Source organism: Phyllobates terribilis, unplaced genomic scaffold, assembly GCF_046119375.1.
Source record: "Phyllobates terribilis strain yellow unplaced genomic scaffold, ASM4611937v1 Scaffold_9__5_contigs__length_417890890, whole genome shotgun sequence".
NCBI classification, from domain to species: Eukaryota; Metazoa; Chordata; class Amphibia; order Anura; family Dendrobatidae; genus Phyllobates; species Phyllobates terribilis.
Window position 1 is genome coordinate 138796468 of NW_027362769.1, and position 24812 is coordinate 138821279.

Below are 24812 nucleotides of genomic sequence, written 5' to 3' on the forward strand. Positions count from 1 at the left end.
GCACCAGGAACCTTCCAACGGTTGATGGAATGCTGTCTGGGACACCGGAACTTCGAGATGGTCCTACTATACCTGGACGATGTCATCGTCTATTCCAAGACCTATGAGGACCATCTGGAGCACCTGGCAGAAGTGTTTGAAGCCCTGGCAAACTATGGCCTAAAGGTAAAACCCTCAAAGTGTCATCTACGGAAGCCAAAGGTACAATACCTGGGACACGTGGTGAGTGCTGACGGAGTGGCTCCCGACCCTGACAAGATCACCGTGATCAAGGACTGGCCAAGACCATCCAGCATAAAGGAAGTGCGGCAGTTCCTCGGGTTGGTAGGCTACTACCGAAGATTCATTCCCGGTTTTACCAAGAAGGCAGCTCTTATGCAGGACCTCCTGATAGGCCAGTCCAGGAAGGCCAAAAACCAGAAGCCACCCTTCAAATGGGAAAAGCTGGAAGTGGAGTCCTTCCGCCAGCTGAAGATGGCCCTCACGGGGGATGAAATCCTGGCATACCCTGATTACAGCCAGCCCTTTATCCTCTACACGGACGCAAGCAACATCGGGCTAGGAGCCGTACTGTCCCAGATCCAGCAGGGCAGAGAACGGGTAATTGCTTATGCCAGCCGAAAACTGCGACCCACGGAAAGAAACCCTGAAAATTACAGCTCGTTCAAGCTAGAGTTCCTGGCAGTGGTGTGGGCAGTAACCGAACGTTTCAAGCATTACCTTGCCTCTTCCAGGTTCACCGTGTACACGGACAACAACCCGTTGACACACCTGGACACTGCAAGACTGGGTGCCCTGGAGTAGAGATGGATGGCCCGCCTGTCCAATTTTGAGTTCACGATCAAATACCGGCAGGACGCTCCAATACCAACGCGGACGCCCTGTCCAGGATGCCAAACCTACCGGACGAAGGGGAGGATCCAGAAGAATTGGAAGAGATCGAACTCCCTGAGTTTCACCGTCATGGGATTACCCAGTATTCCCACCGTGTGAGGGGCCAGCGATCTGCTACGTTCAACCCCTTACCCCACTACAACTGGGCGGAGACGCAAGACAGTGACCCCGCAGTCCATCTGGTGAAGGAGATGCTGACCCAGGCTGACGCCCGCCTGGACCCAGACGCTCCGGAAGAGACCAAGCAACTGTGGACGGAAAAGAGCAGACTGTTTCTCTACAAGGAGAAGTTGTGCCGCAGAATGGTCAATTCCCGGACACATGAACTGATCTGGCAGGTGGTGGTACCGAGACGGGACGCAGCTATGGTGCTGGAGGCCTACCACAATGGAGCCGGGCACTTCGGATGGAAGAAGCTGGAGTTCCTGCTGCGTGAACGGTTCTACTGGATAGGCATGAGAGGAGCCATTGAGAGATGGTGTAGAGACTGTGGCCCGTGCAATCTAAGAAGAAGAGACCGTGCCAGCCAGAGGACTCCCCTGCAGCCCATCATCACCAGGCAGCCGCTGGAACTGGTCGCCCTGGACCATGTTAAACTGGCTCCAAGCAGAAGCGGGTATGTCTACGCCCTAACCATCGTGGATCACTACTCCCGGTTCCTGGTGGTGGTCTCTGTCAAAGACCTGACGGCTCAGACAGCAGCCAGAGCCTTCCAGCTGCACTTCTGCCGCCCACACGGGTACCCGGACCAAGTGCTGACGGACCAAGGACCAGCCTTCGAAGCGGAGGTCTTCCAGGAGTTCTGCAACCTGTATGGCTGCAAGAAGATAAGAACAACGCCCTATCACCCGCAAACCAATGGACTCTGCGAGAAGATGAACCAGGTGGTGATAGATCTGCTAAAAACATTGCCCCTGGAAGAACGCAGTCTGTGGCCTGAGAAACTGCCCGATCTGGTGGACCTGTATAACCACATCCCGGTAGGTTCCACCAACTGTACCCCGGCTTACCTAATGCGAGCAAGACCTGGTAAGCTGCCTGTTGACCTGGATATGGGAGTCCTGACACCCGAGGACACCTCGCCAGAAGCAGACTGGGATACGGAACGGCAGCAACAGTACCGGAAAGTACAGGAGAGCGTCGAGCGAAGTCTCTGTCAATCAAGAGAAAGGCAGGAGAGGACTTATAACCAACATGCTCCCGCTGTTCCCCTGGTACCTGGAGAGCAGGTCTTGAAAAGAAAAAGGCGGCTCAATAAGTTGGACGACCAGTGGGAAAAGGACCCGTACACCGTACTGCCCTCAAGCCACAATAATCCAAAGGTGTACGTCATCAGCAAGGATGGAGGAGAGACCACAGCCACTGTCTCCAGAGACCACCTGAAAAAGTGCCCCGAAAAGTTGCAAAGCACGGATGAAGATCAGGAAGACCCTCAACCCGTAGAGGAAAAGGAGGAAATGATCACCACCGTACTCGGAGACTTTCCCCGGTCCTGGACACAAGTAAACAACGCTATCGTGGTGCCCGTCCTCACCTTTCTCCAGCCAGCCCCTCAAGTGCCTACAGAAGACCAGGTAGAGCTGGAAGAGTAGCCGGCCTAGGAGGCAGAAGAATCCATACCAGCAGCCCAGGAGAATCAACCCTCTGCTAGTAGTGAGCCTGCCGTGCCCCTAGTGAGCCAAAGAGTGCGCAGACAGCTGCCCAGCTTGCCCATAACACCTCCTACACCCTGTAGTGCAGGACCAGTTAGTGAGCTCCGTAGGTCCACTAGAGTCACTAGAGGTCAGATGCCCGCTCGCTGGAGAATATAAGTAATGCACTGTGAATTTATCTGTTTAACTGTTTATGGTTTTTGTTACTGCCTGTTGTTAATTATGTTTCTCAGTTACCCTGCAGATTTCTTTGGACTAACAGGTTATGGACGCTGGATAACCGGAACAGTTTTGTAGATAGTTGCACCTTGGTGCCTCTTGTGAAGACGGCCGCGGAAGAGAAAACCTGTCTGGCGTGGCCTACTTGCGGCCCAAAGTAGCTAGCTCCAGCCTTGCAGCCACGCCCAAGGACAACGCAAGGGGCTTGCTTTGGACAGGTCCCCTACTTCGCTTAAAGCTTCACCTTGGGTGATATGGACACCCGGTTGCGGACACGCCGTGACCTTTAAAGAACTAAAGCTTCTTGTAAATATGTTATTGTGTTATTGTTATACCCTGTATTTATGTTTCTTTAAAAAATGTGTTTAGTCCCGGAGTACTAAAATTTACTAAGGGGGAATGTGACACCCCAGGGGTCTGGTTGCCACAGTAATAGAGATAATATGTCTGAGAGCAAGTGGGAGGTTTCTCTGGTCAGGAGCCCTAAGCATGCAACACGGCCCACCCAGACCTGGGAGGGGAGGAATCTGCCCTTATAAACTGGGTCTGGGGCGGGATTAGGTTAGACAGAGCCTGCAGAACAAGCAGAGCAGTCAGAGCCTGGAAAGGGAAAGTGACAACAGGAGCTCTGTAGGAGCAGGAGCGAGTGCCAGAGGCTGGAAGCTAGAAAGCTCGCCTTGGCTGAAGACACTAACCCGGACACGGAGTCCGAGGCTGTGGGGACATCCAGGTCCAGCAGCAGAATCCAACCGGCAGGGGATTCCATGTCCTCTGCCCTTAGAAACCTGAAGGCACGGTCACAAGCAAGGGACCAGCACCGCCATCGTGAAGCGAAGGCTGACGGAAGGCCCCAAGTCACCGGCCATACGGGTGAGCACCACACGGTATACTCAGGGACGTGGGCTACTTCTACCCGCATAGAGTAAGGTAGCCAGGAAAGAGTGCAGATAGTCGGAGAGGCCTACAACTCCACCTGGCCAGGGGAGATCCTGCTTGCTCACAGACTGACCAGGCCCCTACTGCTAACCAGTACTCCTGGGAGGGTCTGCTTTATACCATCAATAAAGACCCTGAACTGCACCACACGTCTCTGTGATTCATTGCCACACCAGCACCATTACTACTGGGACGCTCACACCATCACTCCCATCATCCACTTTAGCAGCCCTGAGGCATTACTTCTCCCGTGGGGAGTTATCCCATACTCGGCTGCGCAAACTACATCAGCCTCAGCGGTCTGCAGTGCAGCGGCGGTCCCCACTGACCGCAATCCACGGGTGGCGTAGTCGGACAATTAGAATACCAATAGACTGCCACTGGTTTGACCGCCCTGGGCACGGACCGGGTCACCGCCACGGAGAACTACAACCCCCAGCGATCCGGCTCCGGGTATCCCCCTGCACAGCACAGGCCCAGGGGGCGCGTCACTTACACATAAGGATCCACCCTCTGCCTTTCAGTCTTCACCAGGCTTCACTAGGCCTCACTAAGCCTCTCCTGTCTCAAATCTACCAGGGTTTATATATCCTCTAGTGCACACACAGGACCTGTGCTGTTGTCACAGTCATGTGATCAGACCTTCTGTGTGCACAGAACCGGAGCAATGTCACAGTCATGTGACCAGTCACCTGGGGGAGGTACATGGTCAGCCAAAACACACCCTGGACCTTTACAATAATGCCGAAAGCCGCTGCATTACATATCCCCCCTCTGTTCAAACTTGTGGGGTTGAACACATAATATACACAATCACCTTATAACCCACAGTTCACACAGAGACCATGTACTTGACAATTGCGCTGCTCAGCCCCTGGAACATTAGTCATCGACATTAACCCATTCCTTAGGGACCTACCATCTGTCATTGTCACAGACTTCGTCAAGTCACATTTCCGGGTCGTAACCTTGTCAGACCTCCCCCGCTCCCAGCGGTCAGTTGTAACCTTGTCAGACCTCCCCCGCTCCCAGCGGTCAATGCAGCAGTGTGGCTCAAATGCCCTGGTATCTAAGGTCCGGTTCGACTCCGTACTGTCTCGTACTCTATTGGGTCGTTTGTATGGGCCTCTCAAACCTGAGTTACTGGAGGTCTCACTACCTCTAAACCCCCACCCACTACTCCCAGGACATCTTGAAGGGTCCCTAACTTCAGCTGTAGCTGTTCTGTTATTTAGGGGGCCCTTTCTCTGTCTGGTCTCACAATTTCTAGACGGCGGCCATCTTCTGCTGCTCAGATGATGCTGTCTATCCACTCGCAGTCTAGCAAGATTCAACTGTTCTACCTCTCGCAGGTAGGTCACTCGGTACTCCATCACCATGCGTATATATGCAAGACTTTCTTCCTTTTCTACAGTGGAGAAGGACACCATGCCGTCTTCATCTGGTATCCAGTCCTGACGATCACGTGGACTGCTTACTTTCATCACACTAGACTTCTTTACCATAATCTGCATGGCTCGGCCATTTCTCCCAATGAGCTTTCTCACCAGAACATGAAGCACCCGGATGACCTCTTCCCGCTGACTGTGAGCTTTTCTCATAAGCTCCAGTTGTCTAATGGCTTGTTCCGTCTTCAACCGGAGAAACCGCTTCGTGCGAATACATCGCCAGTGCATGTCACTTAGGATCGCCACCCTCTTCACTGTGACTTCGGTTGTGGACAGGACCAGCAGCTGTTTAGCTTCTGAGGTCGAGTACACCTTACAGGCTCCCACGGCCTTCTTAAACTCTTCATGCACGGACTCACTGGAGCATTCTTCTCTCAAATCCTCGGGTACATCTATGAGGCATTTGTTCCGAGAGGTTTCTGTCTCACCAGTGGTCTCCAAAAGATCATCTAGCTCAGGTTTCAGGGGCAACTGACTTTCAGCTTCTTTACCCTGTATGCTTCCCCTGAGCTGACTCACAGCTACAAATTCACAAATTTTCGTCTTGACCACTTCCATTTCATATTTATCTTCTGTTAACACTCTCTTAGCTCTCCTCTGGTCCACCGTCTCATGGTATAAAGAAGTACAACTTTTTTTCCCTTTTCCTTCTCCAAGAAGGCCTCGATCACTGAGTGATACTTTGCCAGGCAACCTTTGAGCTCGAAAACTTCTTCCTGTAGCTCAGCTACTCGCCTCTCAGCAGCCCATATCTGAAGCTCTTCCTGCTTCAACTGCTCCTTTAACAGTAGAGTTCTCTCAGACCTCCCTGTCTCCCATGCGCCCACTCGGCTCTCAACAGCCAGTCTCTCAAGCTATTCTTGCTTCAAATGGGCTTGTAGCGTCTCCTAGAGCTCCTTGATCTTGGCTCTTACATCCACCGAATCACCCGAGCTCGTATTATTCGAGGAGGTATCTGTTTCATACCTCCCATCTCCAGTGGCAAACTCCTGGCCATGGTCTGTGGCTTCTCCTATAGACTCCTCCATCTTTTTCCGCTCAGCTTCCATCTTGCTGATTCTTTCCTTTAGGCACGTCTCTGCCCTCTGGAGATTATCACAGAAAGTCTGCAGCTCCTTCACCTGAGCATCCAGACCTAGGGTCTTTCTGCGGAGATCACCATTTTCATCCCAGGTGTCCTGCAGAGTGGTCTCAACCACTTGGCGCATGTGCTCTGCATCCGCCTTATCATCCTCTAGTTTTTCTTTAACCCTGAGGAGATCCTCATAGTCTCTCTTAATTTGTTGCAGTTCCCCACTGCGTTCACCATATTCCTTCTTGGATTCACACAGCTCCCGGTTGAACTGTTCGCGCAGTCGTTCTAGGTTTTGTTCACGCCCAGAAACTTCATCCTGCAGCGCCTCCTTCTCAAGCTTCAACTGCAAAACCTCCTCCTTGGTTTTGCGGCGGTCCTCCTTAATTTCCTGGAACATTTCCTTCCATTGGTTAATTTCCTCGTTGCTTCCCTCCAGGTCTCGCTGTAAGTTCCTCTCAAACTGTTATACTTTCTGCCGTTCAGACTCCAGGCTCCGCTGGTCTGAGGACACGTTCTCCAGGTTTTCCCATAGTTGCTGCACGTCACACTGACACTGCTGCCTGATAGGCTCCAGCTCTTGGTCATGACTGGCCGCCTCCTCTTTCAGGGCTGTCAGATCCTGATCCTTCTGTCTCAGTACTGTACCGGAGGTTGCTACTGGCAACGTCACCTCCTCTTCTGCCTCTAAAGGAGGATCCACACTTGAAACAAAGGCACACAGTACTACATTTTCTTTATTTTCACTTTCAGCAAAGACTACAGGAGCAACCTTTTTGTGGAACTTGCGCCGTCGACGACGAGAGGGGGACTTTCTCTCCTCGTCTAGCTCCTCCTGACTGAACTCTCCTTCTACTTTCGTAGTGTCACCGTCAGCTACGGGGTCTGTCTCACTCCCCATGGTTTTGTGGACTAACAGATCACCTCCCACTTTGACGTCAACCCCTTCTACTGGAGCTACCCCGTTATCAACGGTCAAATTGTCATTTTTAGGCGGTACCAACCCACAATCAGTAACAAATTTTGGTTTTCTATACTCCTTGCTCTTTTGAAAATCCGCCCCCTTTTGAGACTCCGCCCCCTTTTGGACACCCACACCTGTAGGGGGAATTTTACAAAAAAAAACAACAATAGTCTTAGGACCCAGTTCACAAGATCTCTTACCACCTCCCCGGGCACTCTGGGACAATACTGGCGCCCTCGGAGAGTTCACAGAATGGTCCACTGCCGCCATTCTATATGGTGCCCACAGCTCCTGCCGTTCCTGCACCATGTCCTGTAGACATTTCTCAAATACCTGCTGCGGTTTTAACCGGCACTTTAATCGCTCAATAGCTTCATTTTCTTTTGCTGCTCCATTCACAGCCATCGCGGTATACTATTCACACTAGACATTTCACACCGCTCTCCCCGGAAAATTTTCGTGGCCCCGCCGAGCCACAGCAAACCAGGTTTGAGTGCGAGGACAATTTTCGTAACCCCGCTGAGTTACAGCAAACCAGGTTTGAGTGCGAGGACAATTTTCGTAACCCCGCCGAGTTACAGCCAGATGTTTTAATTTTCGTGACCCCGCCGAGCCACAGAAAACCAGGTTTGAGTGCGAAGACAATTTTCGTAACCCCGCCGAGTTTCAGCAAGATGCTTTAATCTTCGTGACCCCGCCAAGCCACAGCAAGATGCTTGTATCCACACTCGTCGTCCTGTGCCATTACCCCTAGCAACCAGGCTGCAGTTGCCCCTAGTAACCCGGGCTGCAGTTGCCCCTAGCAACAGGGCTGCAGTTGCCCCTAGCAACCGGGCTGCAGTTGCCCGCATTCTCCAACCACATGTAAGGCAGCGCTAGTCATCATGCTGGGGGACACTCGCTGCACCGGGTCAATTAAAGCACACCAGCCACGTTTTCCAGTATTTCACAATCCAGCAGTTTATTACACTTCACTACTGCTTATCATCAAGTCCAACTCAGTGGCTCGCCGACATACACATATAATGTCCAGGAGCCTTTCAAGTGGCAGACAGGCCCACTTGGCTCCAGTTACAGCCTCCAGCAAAGTCACTTATATCAACGTCCATATAATGCAGTGTTTTACCTTTGCCGGGTTTTAGCTACTTCAGTCAGTTTTGTTCTGCCACCACTGTGGCTATACGGCTTCCCAGATGGGGGTCTCCAGCCCTCGTTCCTTCAAAGGCTACTGGTATGTTGTCTCACCTAACATCCAGCCTCTGCCTTCCAGGACTCTTGCCTTCCAAGCCTCTTGCCCTCCAAGGCTACTGGTATCGCTTACACATAAGGATCCAGCCTCTGCCTATAAGGGTTCACCAGGCTTCACTAGGCCTCACTATGCCTCTCCAGGCTAACGGTGTCCCACACACGGGAACAGGCCTCACGCCTTACACACCTGTCTCAAATCTACCAGGGTTTATATATCCTCTAGTGCACACATAGGACCTGTGCAGATGTCACAGTCATGTGATCAGACCTTCTGTGTGCACAGGACCTGTGCAATGTCACAGTCATGTGACCAGTCACCTGGGGAAGGTACATGGTCGGCCAAAACACACCCTGGACCATTACAGTAATGCCGCAAGCCGCTGCATTACAAGGGGCAGAGACCCTGATTCCAGCAATGTGTCACTTACTGGGCTGCTTGCTGTAGTTTTGATAAAATCAGTCTTTGATAAGCAGGAGATTATGCTGCCAGGTAGTACAACCACGCCCCCAACACTGATTGGCAGCTTTCTGTACACAGAAAGCTGCCAATCAGTGGTGGGAGGCCCGGCTATACAGAGCTCAACATTCAGATAAAGCTAGGGTTACGCAAGCGTATATTCTCTCCTCCGAGAGAATCGGATTGATTATGGCAATGACATGCCGATCAAACTCTGATCCAAGTTTGATCAGAGTGTCACCATAGTGTGATCAGATGAGGAGAAGATGGAGAACAAAATTTCTCCATCTTATCCATTATGTGAGTTTGCGGAAATCGGATGACATCCGAGTGCAGGCCGATGTTTTCCACGCACCCATAGACTTGAATGAGTGAATGTTTTCCGATTCACAGACTGATTTGGTCAGTGCAAAAAAATCAGAAATCAGCACTGACCCATAACATTGGTCTGAGTGTTATCCAACAAAAAATGAGATAGCGATAAATACAGTGGTGTGAGTGAGCCCTAACTGGTAGATGTGTAGCAGATATGACAGTTTTTAATCAAACTGCAGTGTACAGTAAAGTAAGTGATATATGGCTGGAATCAGGGTCTCTGCCCCTACATCATGCTACTCTCAGATGAGGTAGAGAAAATCTGGTGACAGATTACGATACTTTTAAAATGCACCAAATTTATCAAAGTGGTTCATGCAGTTTGATAAATCCGGCGAATCTTTAGACTGTTTAGTCTTAGGGGAGAATTCGTTAAGACTGATGTTTTATGTACTAGAATTCATCCACGGTTCAATGGAGTAAGAAACACCAAATTTGTTAAACATTTCCTGAGAGGAGCTGAGCCCACACCACACCGAGCAGATGTTGGCTGTGTTACACAGCCATCATCTGCCTGTAACAACAGCAGCAACCGGAGCTTACGTCAGAGTTACAAATCACACGGGATGGAGAACATTTCTGTAAATATTTATGCTACTTTTGTAGCATAAATAATAATGAATCTGTCAGGCCACTCCCTCCCACTGTTAGAACTCTCCTGTTAGGTTTTTTCTATTTTGCTGGTCACATGACCTTTTTTGCCTATTTAATCCTGCTCCGCCCTTCTGGCCATGCTGGACTTCATTGTAATTTCTACTCTTAAGCTAGCCAGTTGCTTTGTAACCTTTCTCAGTCAGTTTAGCTAGGTCTTTTGACCTTTATGTTCTATGTTGTGTGTTTGTCTTTTTACTGCTACAATTTCTGCTAGGAGGTGTCCATCTTTCTCTCAGTCCCTAGTTCTTGTAGGGATCCCTCCCTCACATCTATAGGTCTTCGTTCAGACTAGCTGAGGACTTTAGCGGGTCTGATCGCAGGATCAGGTTCCCCGTTACATCATAGGGATCTAGCTTAGTTCTATTGTAGGGACAGATCTCCTGTCTTTCCTTAGTGCTTGCAGCCTATCATAAGTCCAGCCCAAAAATATCTCTAAGGAAAGACCTCCAGTTTCCATGATGGTGTCGGTTCAGGAATTGGCTCAACGCCTGCAGGGACTCTCTCTGGAGGTGGCCGAGCTCCAACAACACGTGAGTAGCTGTTCTGGAGCGCATTTTGTGGAGCCAAAGGTACGATTGCCTGATTTATTTTTTGGTGAACAAGATTTTTTTTCCTTTAAAAAAACTTGTTTATTGTATTTTCGTTTGAGACCCAGATCCTCTGGTGATGAATCACAACGCATAGGGTTCATAATGTCACTTTTGCGCAAAGAACCTCAGGGATGGGCCTTTTCTCTCCAACCCAGTGATCCGTGCTTTAGATCAGTGGATAGTTTTTTTTCTGCTTTGGGGTTGTTGTATGATGATCCTGATCGTGTCTCATCAGCTGAGACGAAATTGAGACTTTTGAGATAGGGATCAGGTAATGTGGAAAATTATTGTACTGACTTCCGTCGGTGGTCTGCTCAGGTGGGGTGGAACGATTCAGCTCTGAAAAGTTTGTTTCTTGCTGTGCTAGGTGAAAGGGTTAAGGATCTGCTTATTGCTTATCCTACACCTGGAAACTTGCAGGAGGCAATGCAATTAGCTATACGGGTGGACAGGAGACTGCGTGCAAGGGTTAATGAGAGTAAATCCTTTGCCATGTCAGCTCCTAGTCTTGAGAGGGTCTGTACTGACATTGGAGAGCCGATGGAGATTGGGGCAATGTCACCCCGCTCTCAGGAAAAAGACCGCAGGTTTTCTGAAGGTTTGTGCTTTTATTGCATAAAATCTGACCATTTCATTAAGAACTGTGTGCTTCGTATGAACAAAGAAAAAAAAAAAGGTCAGTTACGCCTGTATAGCCTGTTTAAACACTAAGGGGTTATTTCTTTCTGCTACTACTGCAGCTCAGGAAGAATTAATTGAATTTCGGGTATTTGTGGATTGTGGTTCTACTCTGAATGTGATTGATGGGGGATTCTTGGAAAAACTTAAATTAAAACCCAAACCTTTGTCATCCCCTATTGCCGTGATTTCTGTCGATGGCTCTCCCTTTAAATGTGTTACTCACAAGGTTTATGAATTTCCCCTCACTATTAATGGTATTCACCAAGAAAATTTGGATTTGGTAGTATTAAATAATTTGCCTTCTCCAGTAATTTTGGGGTTACCCTGGTTAAAATTGCACAATCCTGTACTGGATTGGTCTACAAATGAAATTAAGTCCTGGAGCCCGAAGTGTTATGACAAGTGTTGTAACCGGAGCATTGCTGCTGTGGATAAAGGGGAATTACCTGTACCTATTCAGGATTTTTGGAAAGTTTTTTCTGAGGAGTCGCAAATTTTGCCTCCCCATAGAGACTATGATTGTACCATTGAATTTGTCCCTGGAGCGACTCTTCCTAAAAGTCGTTTATTTAATCTTACTATTCCTGAGAGAAAGGCTTTGGAGGAATACATACAGACGAGCTTGGCCGCCGGTCATATCAGACCCTTTAAGTCACCTGTGGCTGTTGGATTTTTTTTTGTTAAAAAAAAGGACGGCGGTTTACGTCCTTGTCTGGACTTTCGCGAGATTAATAAAATTACTGTACGTAATCCCTACCCACTGCCATTGATTCCTGATTTGTTTAACCAGTTAGTGGGGGCCAAGTGGTTCTCTAAAATTGATCTCCGGGGGGCATACAATTTGTTGCGCATGAAGGAGGGTGATGAATGGAAGACTGCTTTTAACACTCCTGTGGGTCATTTTGAGAATCTGGTTATGCCTTTTGGTCTTACCAATGCACCAGCATTTTTTCAGAATCTTATTAATGACATCCTTAGACCTTTGATCGGCAAAAATGTGGTTTTGTATTTGGATGACATTTTGATTTATTCGCCTGATCTGGAGTCTCATTGGCGGAGCGTACGTGAGGTATTACAGTTATTAATTGACAATTCGCTTTTTGCTAAGCTAGAGAAATGTGAGTTCGCTGTACAGAGAATTCGTATTTTGGGCTACATTATCTCCAGCGAGGGCTTTGAGATGGACCCGGTGAAAGTTCAAGCTGTGCAGGAATGGCCTAGGCCTATTGGTTTGAAATCGATACAGAGGTTTTTGGGTTTCGCCAATTATTACAGAAAATTCATTAAAAAAATTTCTATTATTGTTAAACCACTGACCGATCTCACCAGGAAAGGTGCTAATACGGTTCAGTGGTCTTCTGAGGCCATTGAAGCGTTTGTGTTGCTAAAGGAGAGGTTCAGCTCTGCCCCCATCCTTATGCAGCCTGATGTGACTAAGCCGTTTTTGGTTGAGGTTGACGCTTCTTCTGTGGGGGTCGGTAGGGTGTTGTCTCAGGAAAACAAGGATGGAGTACATCCCTGTGCCTTTTTTTCAAAAAAATTTTCTGAGACTGAACTTAATTACGATATTGGTAATCGGGAATTGCTGGCTATTAAACTCGCATTTGAACACTGGCGTCATCTCATGGAAGGTGCTGAATTTCCCATTCAGGTTTTCACTGATCATAAAAATCTGATCTATCTTGATGCTGCCAAGCGCTTGAATGCCCGTCAGGCTAGGTGGGCACTTTTTTTTCCGCGGTTTAATTTTTCCGTTGCTTACATCCCGTGTACCAAGAATGTTAAAGCTGATGCGTTGTCTCGCAGCTTTTCTCCCATGGTCGGTGCTGAGGAGGAGGAGAGCATTTTACAAGAAGGTGTTGTGATTGCTGCTTTGGACTCCGTTTTGGAAGATGAGAATTTTAAAGCCCAGGAGAATGCCCCATCTAACACTCCCCATGGGAGGTTGTTTGTGCCTAGGACCTTTAGGAGAGATTTGCTTGTTGAGTGTCATGAGTCTCGGTTGGCAGGTTATCCAGGAATTTCTGAGACCAAGAGACTTGTGGGTCGCAGTTTTTGGTGGCCTGGATGGCAGAAGGAAGTCATTAAGTGGGTGCGTCAATGTACTGTGTGTGCTAGATCTAAGTCTTCTCATACTCCTGCTTCGGGGCTGCTTTGCCCTCTGGAGGTTCCTAGTGCACCTTGGACACATCTGGCTATGGACTTTATTACTGACCTTCCCTCTTCTGAGGGTTTAACGGTCATCTGGGTGGTCGTGGACCGTTTTAGCAAGATGTGTCACTTGGTTCCCTTCATCAAACTGCCCTGCGCTAAGACACTCGCTAAGGCCTTTGTCAAGGAAATTGTCAGACTACATGGCGTTCCTACTGACATTGTTTCTGATAGGGGACCTCAGTTCGTGGCTCATTTTTGGCGGGCCTTTTGTGACAGGTTGGGAGTTCATTTGTCGTTTTCATCTGGATATCATCCTGAGTCTAATGGCCAGACAGAAAGGAAGAATCAGGATGTTGAGCAGTTCTTGCGTTGCTTTGTGGCAGACAATCAAGAGGGGTGGTCTGAGTTTCTGCCGCTTGCTGAATTTGCTCTTAACAACCATACATCCTCTTCTGCTGGGTGTTCGCCTTTTTTTTGTTGTTCTGGGAGACATCCGTCTTTTGGGTCATTCTCCAAATTGGTATCGTCTGTGCCTGAGGAGGAGAGTTTTTCCGGTGATTTGGAGAGAGTTTGGACTTATGTGCGTGGTAATCTTCAGGAGGCTAACAAAAAATCTAAGAGGTACTTTGACAGGAAACGTCAAGAGGTTTTGTTTACGGTTGGTGACATGGTTTGGTTGTCCTCTAAGAATCTGCGGTTGAGGATTCCTTCTAAAAAATTGGGTCCCAAGTTTGTAGGGCCCTTTAAGGTGCTTCAGGTAGTTAACCAATCTGCTGTTAGGTTGGAGGTTCCTACCTCCTGGGAGATTAATACGGTGTTTCATGTTTCTCTATTGAAAAAAGCTGATGTATCAGATAGAGACGCCACTGCCATTGTTCCTCCGGTGGTGGAGGATGGGGAATATGAAATTTCCCGCATCCTTAATTCTAGACGGTATAGAGGGAGTTTGCAGTATCTCGTCGCTTGGAAGGGTTTCGGTCCCGAGGATAACTCATGGGTGAGGGCGGATGATGTTTCTGCTTCCAGACTTGTCAGAGCGTTTCACAAGAGGTTTCCTGATAAGCCTGGGCCTAGGGGATCCGGAGGATCCTCATAGAAGAGGGGGTACTGTTAGAACTCTCCTGTTAGGTTTTTTCTATTTTGCTGGTCACATGACCTTTTTTGCCTATTTAATCCTGCTCCGCCCTTCTGGCCATGCTGGACTTCATTGTAATTTCTACTCTTAAGCTAGCCAGGTGCTTTGTAACCTTTCTCAGTCAGTTTAGCTAGGTCTTTTGACCTTTATGTTCTATGTTGTGTGTTTGTCTTTTTACTGCTACAATTTCTGCTAGGAGGTGTCCATCTTTCTCCCAGTCCCTAGTTCTTGTAGAGATCCCTCCCTCACATCTATAGGTCTTCGTTCAGACTAGCTGAGGACTTTAGCGGGTCTGATCGCAGGATCAGGTTCCCCGTTACATCGAAGGGATCTAGCTTAGTTCTATTGTAGGGACAGATCTCCTGTCTTTCCTTAGTGCTTGTAGCCTATCATAACACCCACTAAGGTCGAGTCACTTTTCAAAAAGTTGCCAAAGCTGGTATAAAACACCAGAAAAGTGACCAGTTTTCAGTGATAATTGTTTTATGAATTACCCTTTATATTTACATCATCTATTAGAGAGCAATTTACTTTATGACAGAAATTTGCAGCACAATTTTGGGGCACTTTTTGGCACAGTGTGTCACACATTAGATTACACCCGTTTTTCACTAAACAACACCCTTTTTAAGTAGTTCATGACCCCAATGTCGGACACTTAAAAAAAAGGGTACAAAGAACAATTAATTTTTATTTATTTATATATTTTACTCACTTTATATAGCACCATTAATTCCACAACAATATACAGACCTTATCATCACTGTCCCCATTGGGGCTCACAATCTAGATTCCCTATCAGAATGTCTTTGGAGTGTGGGAGGAAACCGGAGAACTTGGAGGAAACCCACGCAAACATGGGGAGAACATACAAACTCCTTGCAGATGTTGACCTTGGTTGGATTTGAACCCCGGACCCCAGCGCTGCAAGGTTGCAGTGAGCTACCCTAATTAATATGGTGCCCTTCAAAATTGACAGTTTTATAAACCAGATTACACCAGAATGATGGAGTATTTGGGCACATTTAGATGTCCGTATAAATCGATCCATTTTCCTACAGCGCCACCTCGGGGAACATAAAGCATTAGACAGTGTCCATTTAAATCAATTCTGTGTAATGCAACAGGAAAGGTCCTCCAGAGCTTAAAGGGAATCTGTCAGTAGGATTTCACCCCCCAAAATATTTATAAGTGTATGTCGCTCTTTCAAAGACAAGTCCAGCCATACCTTTACATGGTCAGTCTGTTCCTCCATTACTGAGAAATCAGAGATAGCATTGATATGCAAATGAGACAAGAGCAATTTGTAAATATGAAGACTCTGTCACTCCAGCTCTATTCCCCGCCCAGTGCCACCTTTTCTTGCTTAACTGACAGAGTCTATGCTATTTGATTTTAGCCAAAGGAGCTGTCCGTCAAGCAGGAGGAGGCGGAGCTGGGTGGGAAATAGAGCTGGAGTGACAGAGGCTTCAGATCTATAGCCTCATTTGAATATCAATTCAAACATTAATTTCTCAGTAACGGACTGGCCAAGTAATTGCTGCAATTGTCTGTGAAGAACTACATCTGCATATAAGTAGTTTAGGGGATTAAATCCTGCTGACAGATTTCCTTTTAGGTGCTCTACTTCATAACTGTTCTCTTCTCAAGCCAAAGGGTCAGAAGACCCCCTTCTTTTAATGCAACATTTCATACTAGGGTATATGAAAATGGGTTTCCTAAACTGGACAAACCCTTTAATTTGGTTGCAACGTGATGACAGCAATGAAATACTGGAGGATTTAGGGAAACTGGGATTTCTCCAAATGCCAAATTTGGCAGGGGATCAGGGTACTGCTAAGCTTTATTACATCTAATCCCAATTTTTGGCAAAAATAAAATAAAAATAAAAACAAATTCCATCCTCAAACTAAATATAACCAAGGCTTACACTGACCATCAGTAATATTAGGAGAGAAGGGTGGTAAAATGGACATTTCCAGTACTGATGTTTTGATACAAGAAATGTCCTTTCATGTTTTACTAGACGCTTAAAATCAGTGAAACCCAAAGTAGTCGCGACACGACCATTTTATCCAGCAGCCTAGATAATCTGCATGCTTTATTATGTGTATTAGCGCTAACATTACAGAATTAGGAGGATGAGGTACGTTTACTTCAGTTGTTTCGTTGATGCTCTCATCATAGTAGAAATATAAGCTGAGCAGATTTTGCAATTATGGAGAATCTAGGACGTGATGACAGATGGTCGTGGTTATCTAGCTATGCTTTTCATACCAATGGTGCAGAGAAGCATCGTGGGTCTCAATGGACATTTTACAATTCAGCATGTAATGTAATTAAAGAACACCTATCAAAGTTTTTATTCTCTTAATATATTGAAGGCATCATGTTATATGGCACCATGTACTTACAATTGCTCATTTTGACTTTCTACCAGTTAATTCTTCTCTTTTCCATTAGGTCTATGATATCAAGTGATCAAAAACTGACAAGCTGAATCCTTTTAAGCTCTATGTAGAAACAGGAGGTCAATTTTCCCTGTATGAGTCATAAGTCACTGCAAAAGTCCTTGGCAGGTGGGAGGAGGGAGCAGATGGGTCAGGAGTTGAAGAGGGGATGATAAATGTGTAAGGGTGTGGATGGCCATTTCCCCCATATCTGAAGACACTGTTGAATTACAAGAAAAATGTCATGCGGTTTTTAGTAATGTGACTGATGCGGCTGTGTGGGTACTGCAAAGGTAATGCCTAAGGTAACTCAAGTACACTCAGCTCAGGTGTAGGGAGAGTATAGGATATAGGTTAGTACTTAGGTTAGAGATAGATAGTAACTGTAGATATATTAGGGCAAGATACAGTTAAATGTTTGGGACTGGTCCAGATTGGGAGGGGATGGAACAAGTAGAAAAGGGAACTACTTCCTGGTTTTGAGAGTTAGAAAGTAGTTAGTGGAAGTGTTCATTGGAGGCAACGTCAACTTCAAGGAGCAGTGGGCTAGAAGCATGGTGTTGGCCAATTGTTCTGACGGTATGAGGTTGTACAAAACTCCCAGCGGACATTCCTGCAAAGTCCGGGTTCTACGGCCCAAAATAGTCATTGAGAAACGTGCCTTAATCCCTTCCATACAGAGAAAGTCAGACAGGAAACCGCGTGAGGGAAATACAGCGAATCTCGAGAATACTGCGGTGACAGATGGGATGTCCCTGGGGCTAACAGGATATGTTAAAGTAGGGATAGTCCGAGCTGAACATAAGAAAATGTTAGAAATGTACTGTGTTGATGAAACCAGGGTGCGGTGCATGATACTGGGTGTTAAAGACTGTCCACTAAAGTTGAACTTGTTAAAACGAACAGGGTGTCCCCTGATGTGTGTACGGCTGATCCTAGGACCTCAGACATTGATACAGTAGAGGCCTCGGGCCTACAAGTGAGTGCAATGCGATGTACACAGCACAACACATTTGGACTGGAACACAATTTATTTGTAATGTGCCAGGGCGCTATGGAGCAGCAGCTTGCCCACGGCTATCGCCCTCTGGCACTTACAAATGGAAGGAAAGGAGACTCCCTATTTCTACATACAGCAGAGAAAAGTAAAGAATTAACTGCGACAGAGAATTAAGTGACTCAGAAAGAGAATAGGAGGGATCCAATGGCTGGATGTCCTTAAGGACAAAAATGTCCAGGAAGGATGGGAAATTTTTAAAAATGAGATTCTCAAAGCACAATAGTTAACAATCCCAAAAAGTAGGAAGAATGGGAAGCATTTAAGGAAACCAGGATGGATGAACACAGAACTTAAACACATGCTAAAAAGAAAGAAAGAAATGTTTATCAAATGGAAAGAGGGAGCCATATCTAAAGAAGGTTATAATGCAGTCTGCAGAACCTGTAGGGCACGTGTCAGGTTAGATAAAGCTGACAATGAATTAAGGCTTGCAAGAGATGTCAAAAGCAATAAAAAAGGATTTTGGGGGTATGTCAAAAGTAAAAGAAAAGTCAAAGATGCTATAGGATTTTTACAGGATGAAAATGGTGAAATGGTAAGAAAGGATGTTGAGAAGGTGAACTTTTTAATTCCTATTTTGCATCTGTTTTCTCTCAGAAACAAAATGTAACATCAACTGATCTTCACTGTCCTATTAAAGGAATAGAAGAATCCAGGTTATCTGTAAACAGAAAGATTGTGAGGGAATATTTAGCTAACGTAAATGAGTTCAAGTCTCCAGGTCCAGATGAATTACACCCCAGAGTACTGAAGGAGATCGTAGAAGAAATTTTAGAACCACTCTCCATAATCTTTGAAAATTCTTGGAGAACAGGAGAAGTCCCAGAAGACTGGAGAAGAGCAAATGTTGTTCCTATCTTCAAAAAGGGGAAGAAGGTGGACCCAGGGAACTATAGGCCGGCGAGTCTGACTTCTATACCAGGAAACATCTTTGAACAAATTATTAAACAATATTTATGTAAGTACCTGGATAAGAATGAAGTGATTAACCAGAGTCAGCATGGGTTTGTAACTAACAAGTCATGTCAGACTAACTTAATTTCCTTCTATGACAGAATCACTGACTGGGTGTATCAGGGAAATGCTATATAGTATATCTTGACTTCAGCAAAGCATTTGACAAAGTATCTCACACCATCCTTATTGAAAAAATGACCAAGTATGGAATGGACAAGGCAACTGTTAGGTGGATTCATAACTGGCTTAGTGATCGGACTCAAAGACTGGACGTAAATGGCTTCACATCCAGTTGGATGGATGTCTCAAGTGGGGTACCACAGGGCTCTGTCCTGGGACCTGTATTGTTCAACATCTTTATCAATGATTTAGATGAAGGAATTGAGGGTAAACTGATTAAATTTGTTGATGACACAAAGCTAGGAGAGATAACTAACACTAGAGAAGAGAGAGAGAGGATTCAAAAAGACTTAAATAAACTGGAGCAGTGGGCAGTAACTAACAGAATGGTTTTTAACAGGGAAAAATGAAAAGTACTACATCTGGGCAATAAAAATGAAAAAAAGCATATACAGAATGGGAGGAATAGAGCTTAGCAACAGTACATGTGAAAAAGATTTAGGTATACTAATAGATCATAGACTGAACATGAGTCAACAGTGTGATGCAGCAGCAAAAAAGGCAAATACAATTCTGGGATGTATTAACAGAAGCATACAGTCTAGATCACGTGAAGTCATTATCGCACTTTACTCCTCTTTGGTCAGACCTCATCTGGAATACTGCGTCCAGTTTTGGGCACCATATTTTAAAAAAGACATTGATAAACGGGAGCAAGTTCAGAGAAGAACGACCAGAATGGTGAGCGGTCTGCAAACCATGTCCTATGAGGAACGGTTACAGGATTTGGGAATGTTTAGCTTGCAAAAAAGAAGACTTGGAGGAGACTTAATAGCTGTCTACAAAAAACTCAAGGGCTGTCACATTGTAGAAGGATCATCTTTATTCTCATTTGCACAAGGAAAGACTAGAAGCAATGGGATGAAACTGAATGGGAGGAGACACAGATTAGATATTTGAAAAAACTTTTTGACAGTTAGGGTGATCAATGAGTGGAACAGGCGGCCATGAGAGGTGGTGAGTTCCCCTTCAATGGACGTCTTCAAACAGAGGCTGGACAGACATCTGTCTGAGATGATTTAGTGAATCCTGCATTGAGCCGGGGGTTGGACCAGATGACCCAGGAGGTCCCTTCCAACTCTACCATTCTATGATTCTATGAGCTGGGTAAAAGGGCACTGTGAACAATTGTAAGCACACAGTGCTATATAATAAGATGACTGCAATATATTAAGAGGATAAAAATTTTGATCGGAGTGCTTCTTAAATAATGATTTTCTTATTATGGCAAGATAATATTACAATAGGTACAGATATGAACAGCAGTGTTTAAAAGTGAACTATACTTTCAAGTAACTTTTGAGGGTGGGCTGTCAAATGAGGAATAGCACAATTTCTGACCATTATATGACTTCTGTCCTGCATTTTTACCAGTCTTCTCCTCTGCAGGCTTTATGTCTCAATTTGCAACTGACTCTGAGTTGATGGGAGGAAACCAGCTGCAATGATGCCTCCTATACACAGCACGCAAACCCATGAATCATTATGGGCATCACCAAGATGGGCATCACCAAGATACCGCCATGCTTTACTGTAGGCAGGGTGCTCTTTTCAGCATATGCTTCATTCTTCCATCTACAGACATGCTACTGACTTATAGGCCCAAAAAGTTTGAGTTTTGTTTCATCATTCCACAGAAAGGAATCCCAAAACTTCTGTTGCTTATTTATAAGGTTTGGAGTCTATTGGAGATGACTTTTTTTGTGCTTTTGGATCAGTAGAGGTGTCATCTTAGATGTCGGGCATAAAGATCTTCAGCATTTAGTGTGTGTCTTACTGTGCAAACTGAAATCTCAGAACCTGCGGCAACTATATCTTGCTACGAGGCTTTTGCAGTCAGTTGAGAGTTTTTTACCACTTGTCTCCCAAGGAATCTGATCGTAGATGGTGACAGTGTCCTCTTTCTGCCATGTCTAGGTTGTGTAGTCTTTTTGCTTTGATCTTGAGAACTCTGCTTCCAACTGTATTTCTGGGACCATTCAATGCCTTTGTATTTTTATATCCTCTGACTTGTTTGTACAAGGCAATTATCTCTTCTCTTAACTCCTTGGACCAATCTCTCTCGACAACCCAAGAATATTAGTCAATTCTATAGCAGGTCATAACAGCCAGAGGGGCTCTACTAACTACTAAAATACTTGTCATGAACGTATAGAAAAATTCTGAGACTGTAGTAGTCAGCTAAAGTGACATTTTGTGCAGAATTTGGAGAAGAGCTTTGTTATATTATTTGTGTTATTTATATTGCTCTCGTTTCATTGGTTTCTTTATAACAGCAGAAAGTTTGTAAATTTTACCTAATAATCTAATAAACCTAATTTCTTAGCAAAACTGTAGTTCACAAACTTTTTCTTTTACTTCACCTTTGTGAACTCTGTACAAACATTGGCCAAACAGGGAAATGCAGGGAGGTTTCAGAAATGAAGACTTCAGAACTATGAATGCAGCTCTGGAGTACAATAAAGGATAAGATAAGTAAAGGAATGTTTTTCCAAAGATACTTAACTTTTTGTGCAAATATCTTCTATACATAAATTGCAACATTATGTTCAAAGGTGAAAAAAGCATAAATTGTAATTCTTACAGAGTGATATATAGCAAGAGTGTGCCCAATACCAGTATGAGAAAAATCCAACAGACGCCCAGAGATTTCAATAAGAGCTGTATCATTGCTCCCTACGACAGTCCCGTGCAGAGGATCTAATATCAGTATCTTTGGCAATGAGTTTTTTCCACTATTCTTATAGATGCGTGATAAGAGTTAATAAATGAAATCAACTGAAACACAACAGATAAAAAAAAATCAAAGAAATAAAAGTATCTGTCATGAATACAATTTGTCCACAATGCTAAAGTAATTTTAATCATTAGAGTCATTTATTACCCAGCCGTATGCATATGACATCTATCGTCGATCTAATTGTATATGTCATTCTGGAGTAGGGCCATTTGTATAGGGTTTGACAAGATCATTGTTTCTGTCTCTATACCGCAAGAATGTGTCAGAGATAATGTACCGTACATGCAATTTACTCTAATGGCGCAGAACATTTATGCATAAAGATACCGAAGAAAATGACTTAAAATGTTCAGTAAACACAACTGAATACATTGCAAACTGCAGAATGAAACAGACTCATCTCATTGGTACTTAGTTTATACAATAACAAAATATTATGTGCAGAAGGATATTTGTTCCACACAACTCAATGGGCAGCCAAGGACAACAGGTGGTAACCAAGTGGATTTTTTTGGCCTCATTGGACCTGACCTGAGCAATATGATAGGTGCAGTTTTTGCACTATAATTTTCCATCCATCAACCATGTATATAAGTATTTAAAAGCAGCCTGTAAGAAACTTTTACACCGTTAAAGGGCTTGTCCAGTCCAAACCGATAAGTCTGCAGTCACTCTGTGTGAATACAGACTTATGAATCCCCCCAGCGCAGGCAATGTGTGCTGCGGGGATTCACCAGTTTCTGAGCCGGGATCCGGAGGGTTTGTATGAGGTATACATACTCCCAGGCAGTGGGCGCAGCCTCGCTCCCATGCACTTGTATTGAGAGAGGCCGCGCCCAAACTAGTGATGCAGCCATCCAGTGGGCGTGGCCAACTAAAGGGTGTGACTCTGCTCCATACAAGTGTATCGAGAGAGACCGCACCCACTGGACGGGCTCTGGCCGGGAGTATGTATAACGCATACATACCCTTCAGTCCAGGCTCAGAAACCGGCGAATCCTCACAGTGCACAGTGCGTGAGCTGGGAGGATTCATAAGTCTGCAGTCACACAGAGTGACTGTAGACTTGTCGATATGGACCGGACAACCCCTTTAAACTTTTTACATGTCTGTGTAGCCCTATTAAAGATAAGCACGCTGATCCTTTTATAAACCCAAAGCGATGCTCCAGCATTGAGAAATAGTCTTGTATCTGGAAGTGCACTGGGACGTGACGATGCACTTACAGCTTCTCAGACACACACAGTATTCTCTGCTGCAAGTGCATCATCAAGCCCCAATGCACTTCCAGATATTTATACAGAACTTCAAAATACGATTACTCACTGCTCGAACATTGCTTTGGGTTCATAAAGGGATCAATTTGCTTATCTTTTAAAGGGCTGCACAGTTATATAAATGGCTTGGGGGTGTAGAAGTTTCCGACATGTTCCCTTTAATCTAGGGCTACAGAGCAGCATATAACTGATGAATATCTCTCACTAGTATTATCAACTCCTAGAAATGATACATCACGTCACTTGATTTGTTGTAATGACTCCATTATAATATGACAAGTCCAAAAGATGATCATTGCTCTTACCTTCCAAATCTTCTTTCTCGAATTGAGTATTGAGAAGCGAGCGTGTTCCTCCTCTGTCCACTACGGCTTCCTCATCATTTCTCTACAAAAAAAAAAAAAAAGAAGAAAAATACATAGGATGATATATAATATACAGTATTTAGAATATCTTGTGCCAACATGGGCAAATGAAACATAAAATATTGTAATTAGTTCAGATTTATAGGTGGTTGAGATTTGTGTTAACTTCGAAAAAGGCCCTTGGAGGCCGAAACGTTGTCATTTGCTTCTATGCTCAGCGAAGAAATAATAGTTACATCAAAAGAAGATTTCAGGTGTCTTGGAAATTTGTATTTCAGTGAAATATAAAAGTTTGTTTATCTGTAAAGTTTAATTTATAAAGGAAGGTTTTGTGGCAAGATTTCAGTGTAAAAATCTGTATTTTAATTGATCCAGAGCTTTCTGATTTAGGGTATTTACATTTAAAGTAAGAATCCATATAGAAGATTGAGTATTACAGCACCAGTATTTTGGAAGAAATTATACAATATTTTAATTCCTATGCATTTCCTCCATAGCACTGTTGATGTCCTTTGCCTCTGATGACCTTACTTATGGCACTGCCTATAAGCAAGGTCATAATGATGGCATTGCCTATGCCTATGGCATTACTTATGATGGCATTGCCTATGCCTATGTCATTACTTATGATGGCATTGCCTATGCCTATGGCATTACTTATGATGGCATTACCCATGCCTATGGCATTACTTATGATGGCATTGCCTATGGCATTACTTATGATGGCATTGCCTATGCCTATGGCATTACTTATGATGGCATTGCCTATGCCTATGGCATTGCTTATGGAGGCATGGCCTATGCCTATGGCATTGCTTTTGATGGCATTGCCTATGCCTATGGCATTACTTATGATGGCATTGCCTATGCCTATGGCATTACTTATGATGGCATTACCCATGCCTATGGCATTGCTTATGGTGGCATTGCCTATGCCTATGGCATTGCTTTTGATGGCATTGCCTATGCCTATGGCATTACTTATGATGGCATTGCCTATGCCTATGGCATTGCTTATGATGGCATTGCCTATGCCTATGCCATTGCTTATGATGGCATTGCCTATGTCTATGGCATTATTTATGATGGCATTGCCTATGCCTATGGCATTACTTATGATGGCATTGCCTATGCCTTTGACATTGCTTATGATGGCATTGCCTATGCCTATGGCATTACTTATGATGGCATTGCCTATGCCTTTGACATTGCTTATGGTGGCATTGCCTATGCCTATGGCATTGCTTATGGTGGCATTGCCTATGCCTATGGCATTGCTTTTGATGGCATTGCCTATGCCTATG

The 24812-nt window shown here is 45.2% G+C and overlaps 1 protein-coding gene across 4 annotated transcripts in view; it reads right to left on the reverse strand.

Annotated features, from left to right (window-relative positions):
* The window catches only part of SLC4A10 (solute carrier family 4 member 10), a 369946-nt gene that overhangs the window by 196858 nt on the left and 148276 nt on the right, over window positions 1-24812 (reverse strand). For all 4 annotated transcript variants that reach the window (XM_073647057.1, XM_073647056.1, XM_073647058.1 and 1 more), the window contains exon 2: window positions 23449-23530. In XM_073647057.1, coding sequence (XP_073503158.1) covers window positions 23449-23530 — 82 coding nt within the window. The remainder of the gene's footprint in view (window positions 1-23448; window positions 23531-24812) is intronic.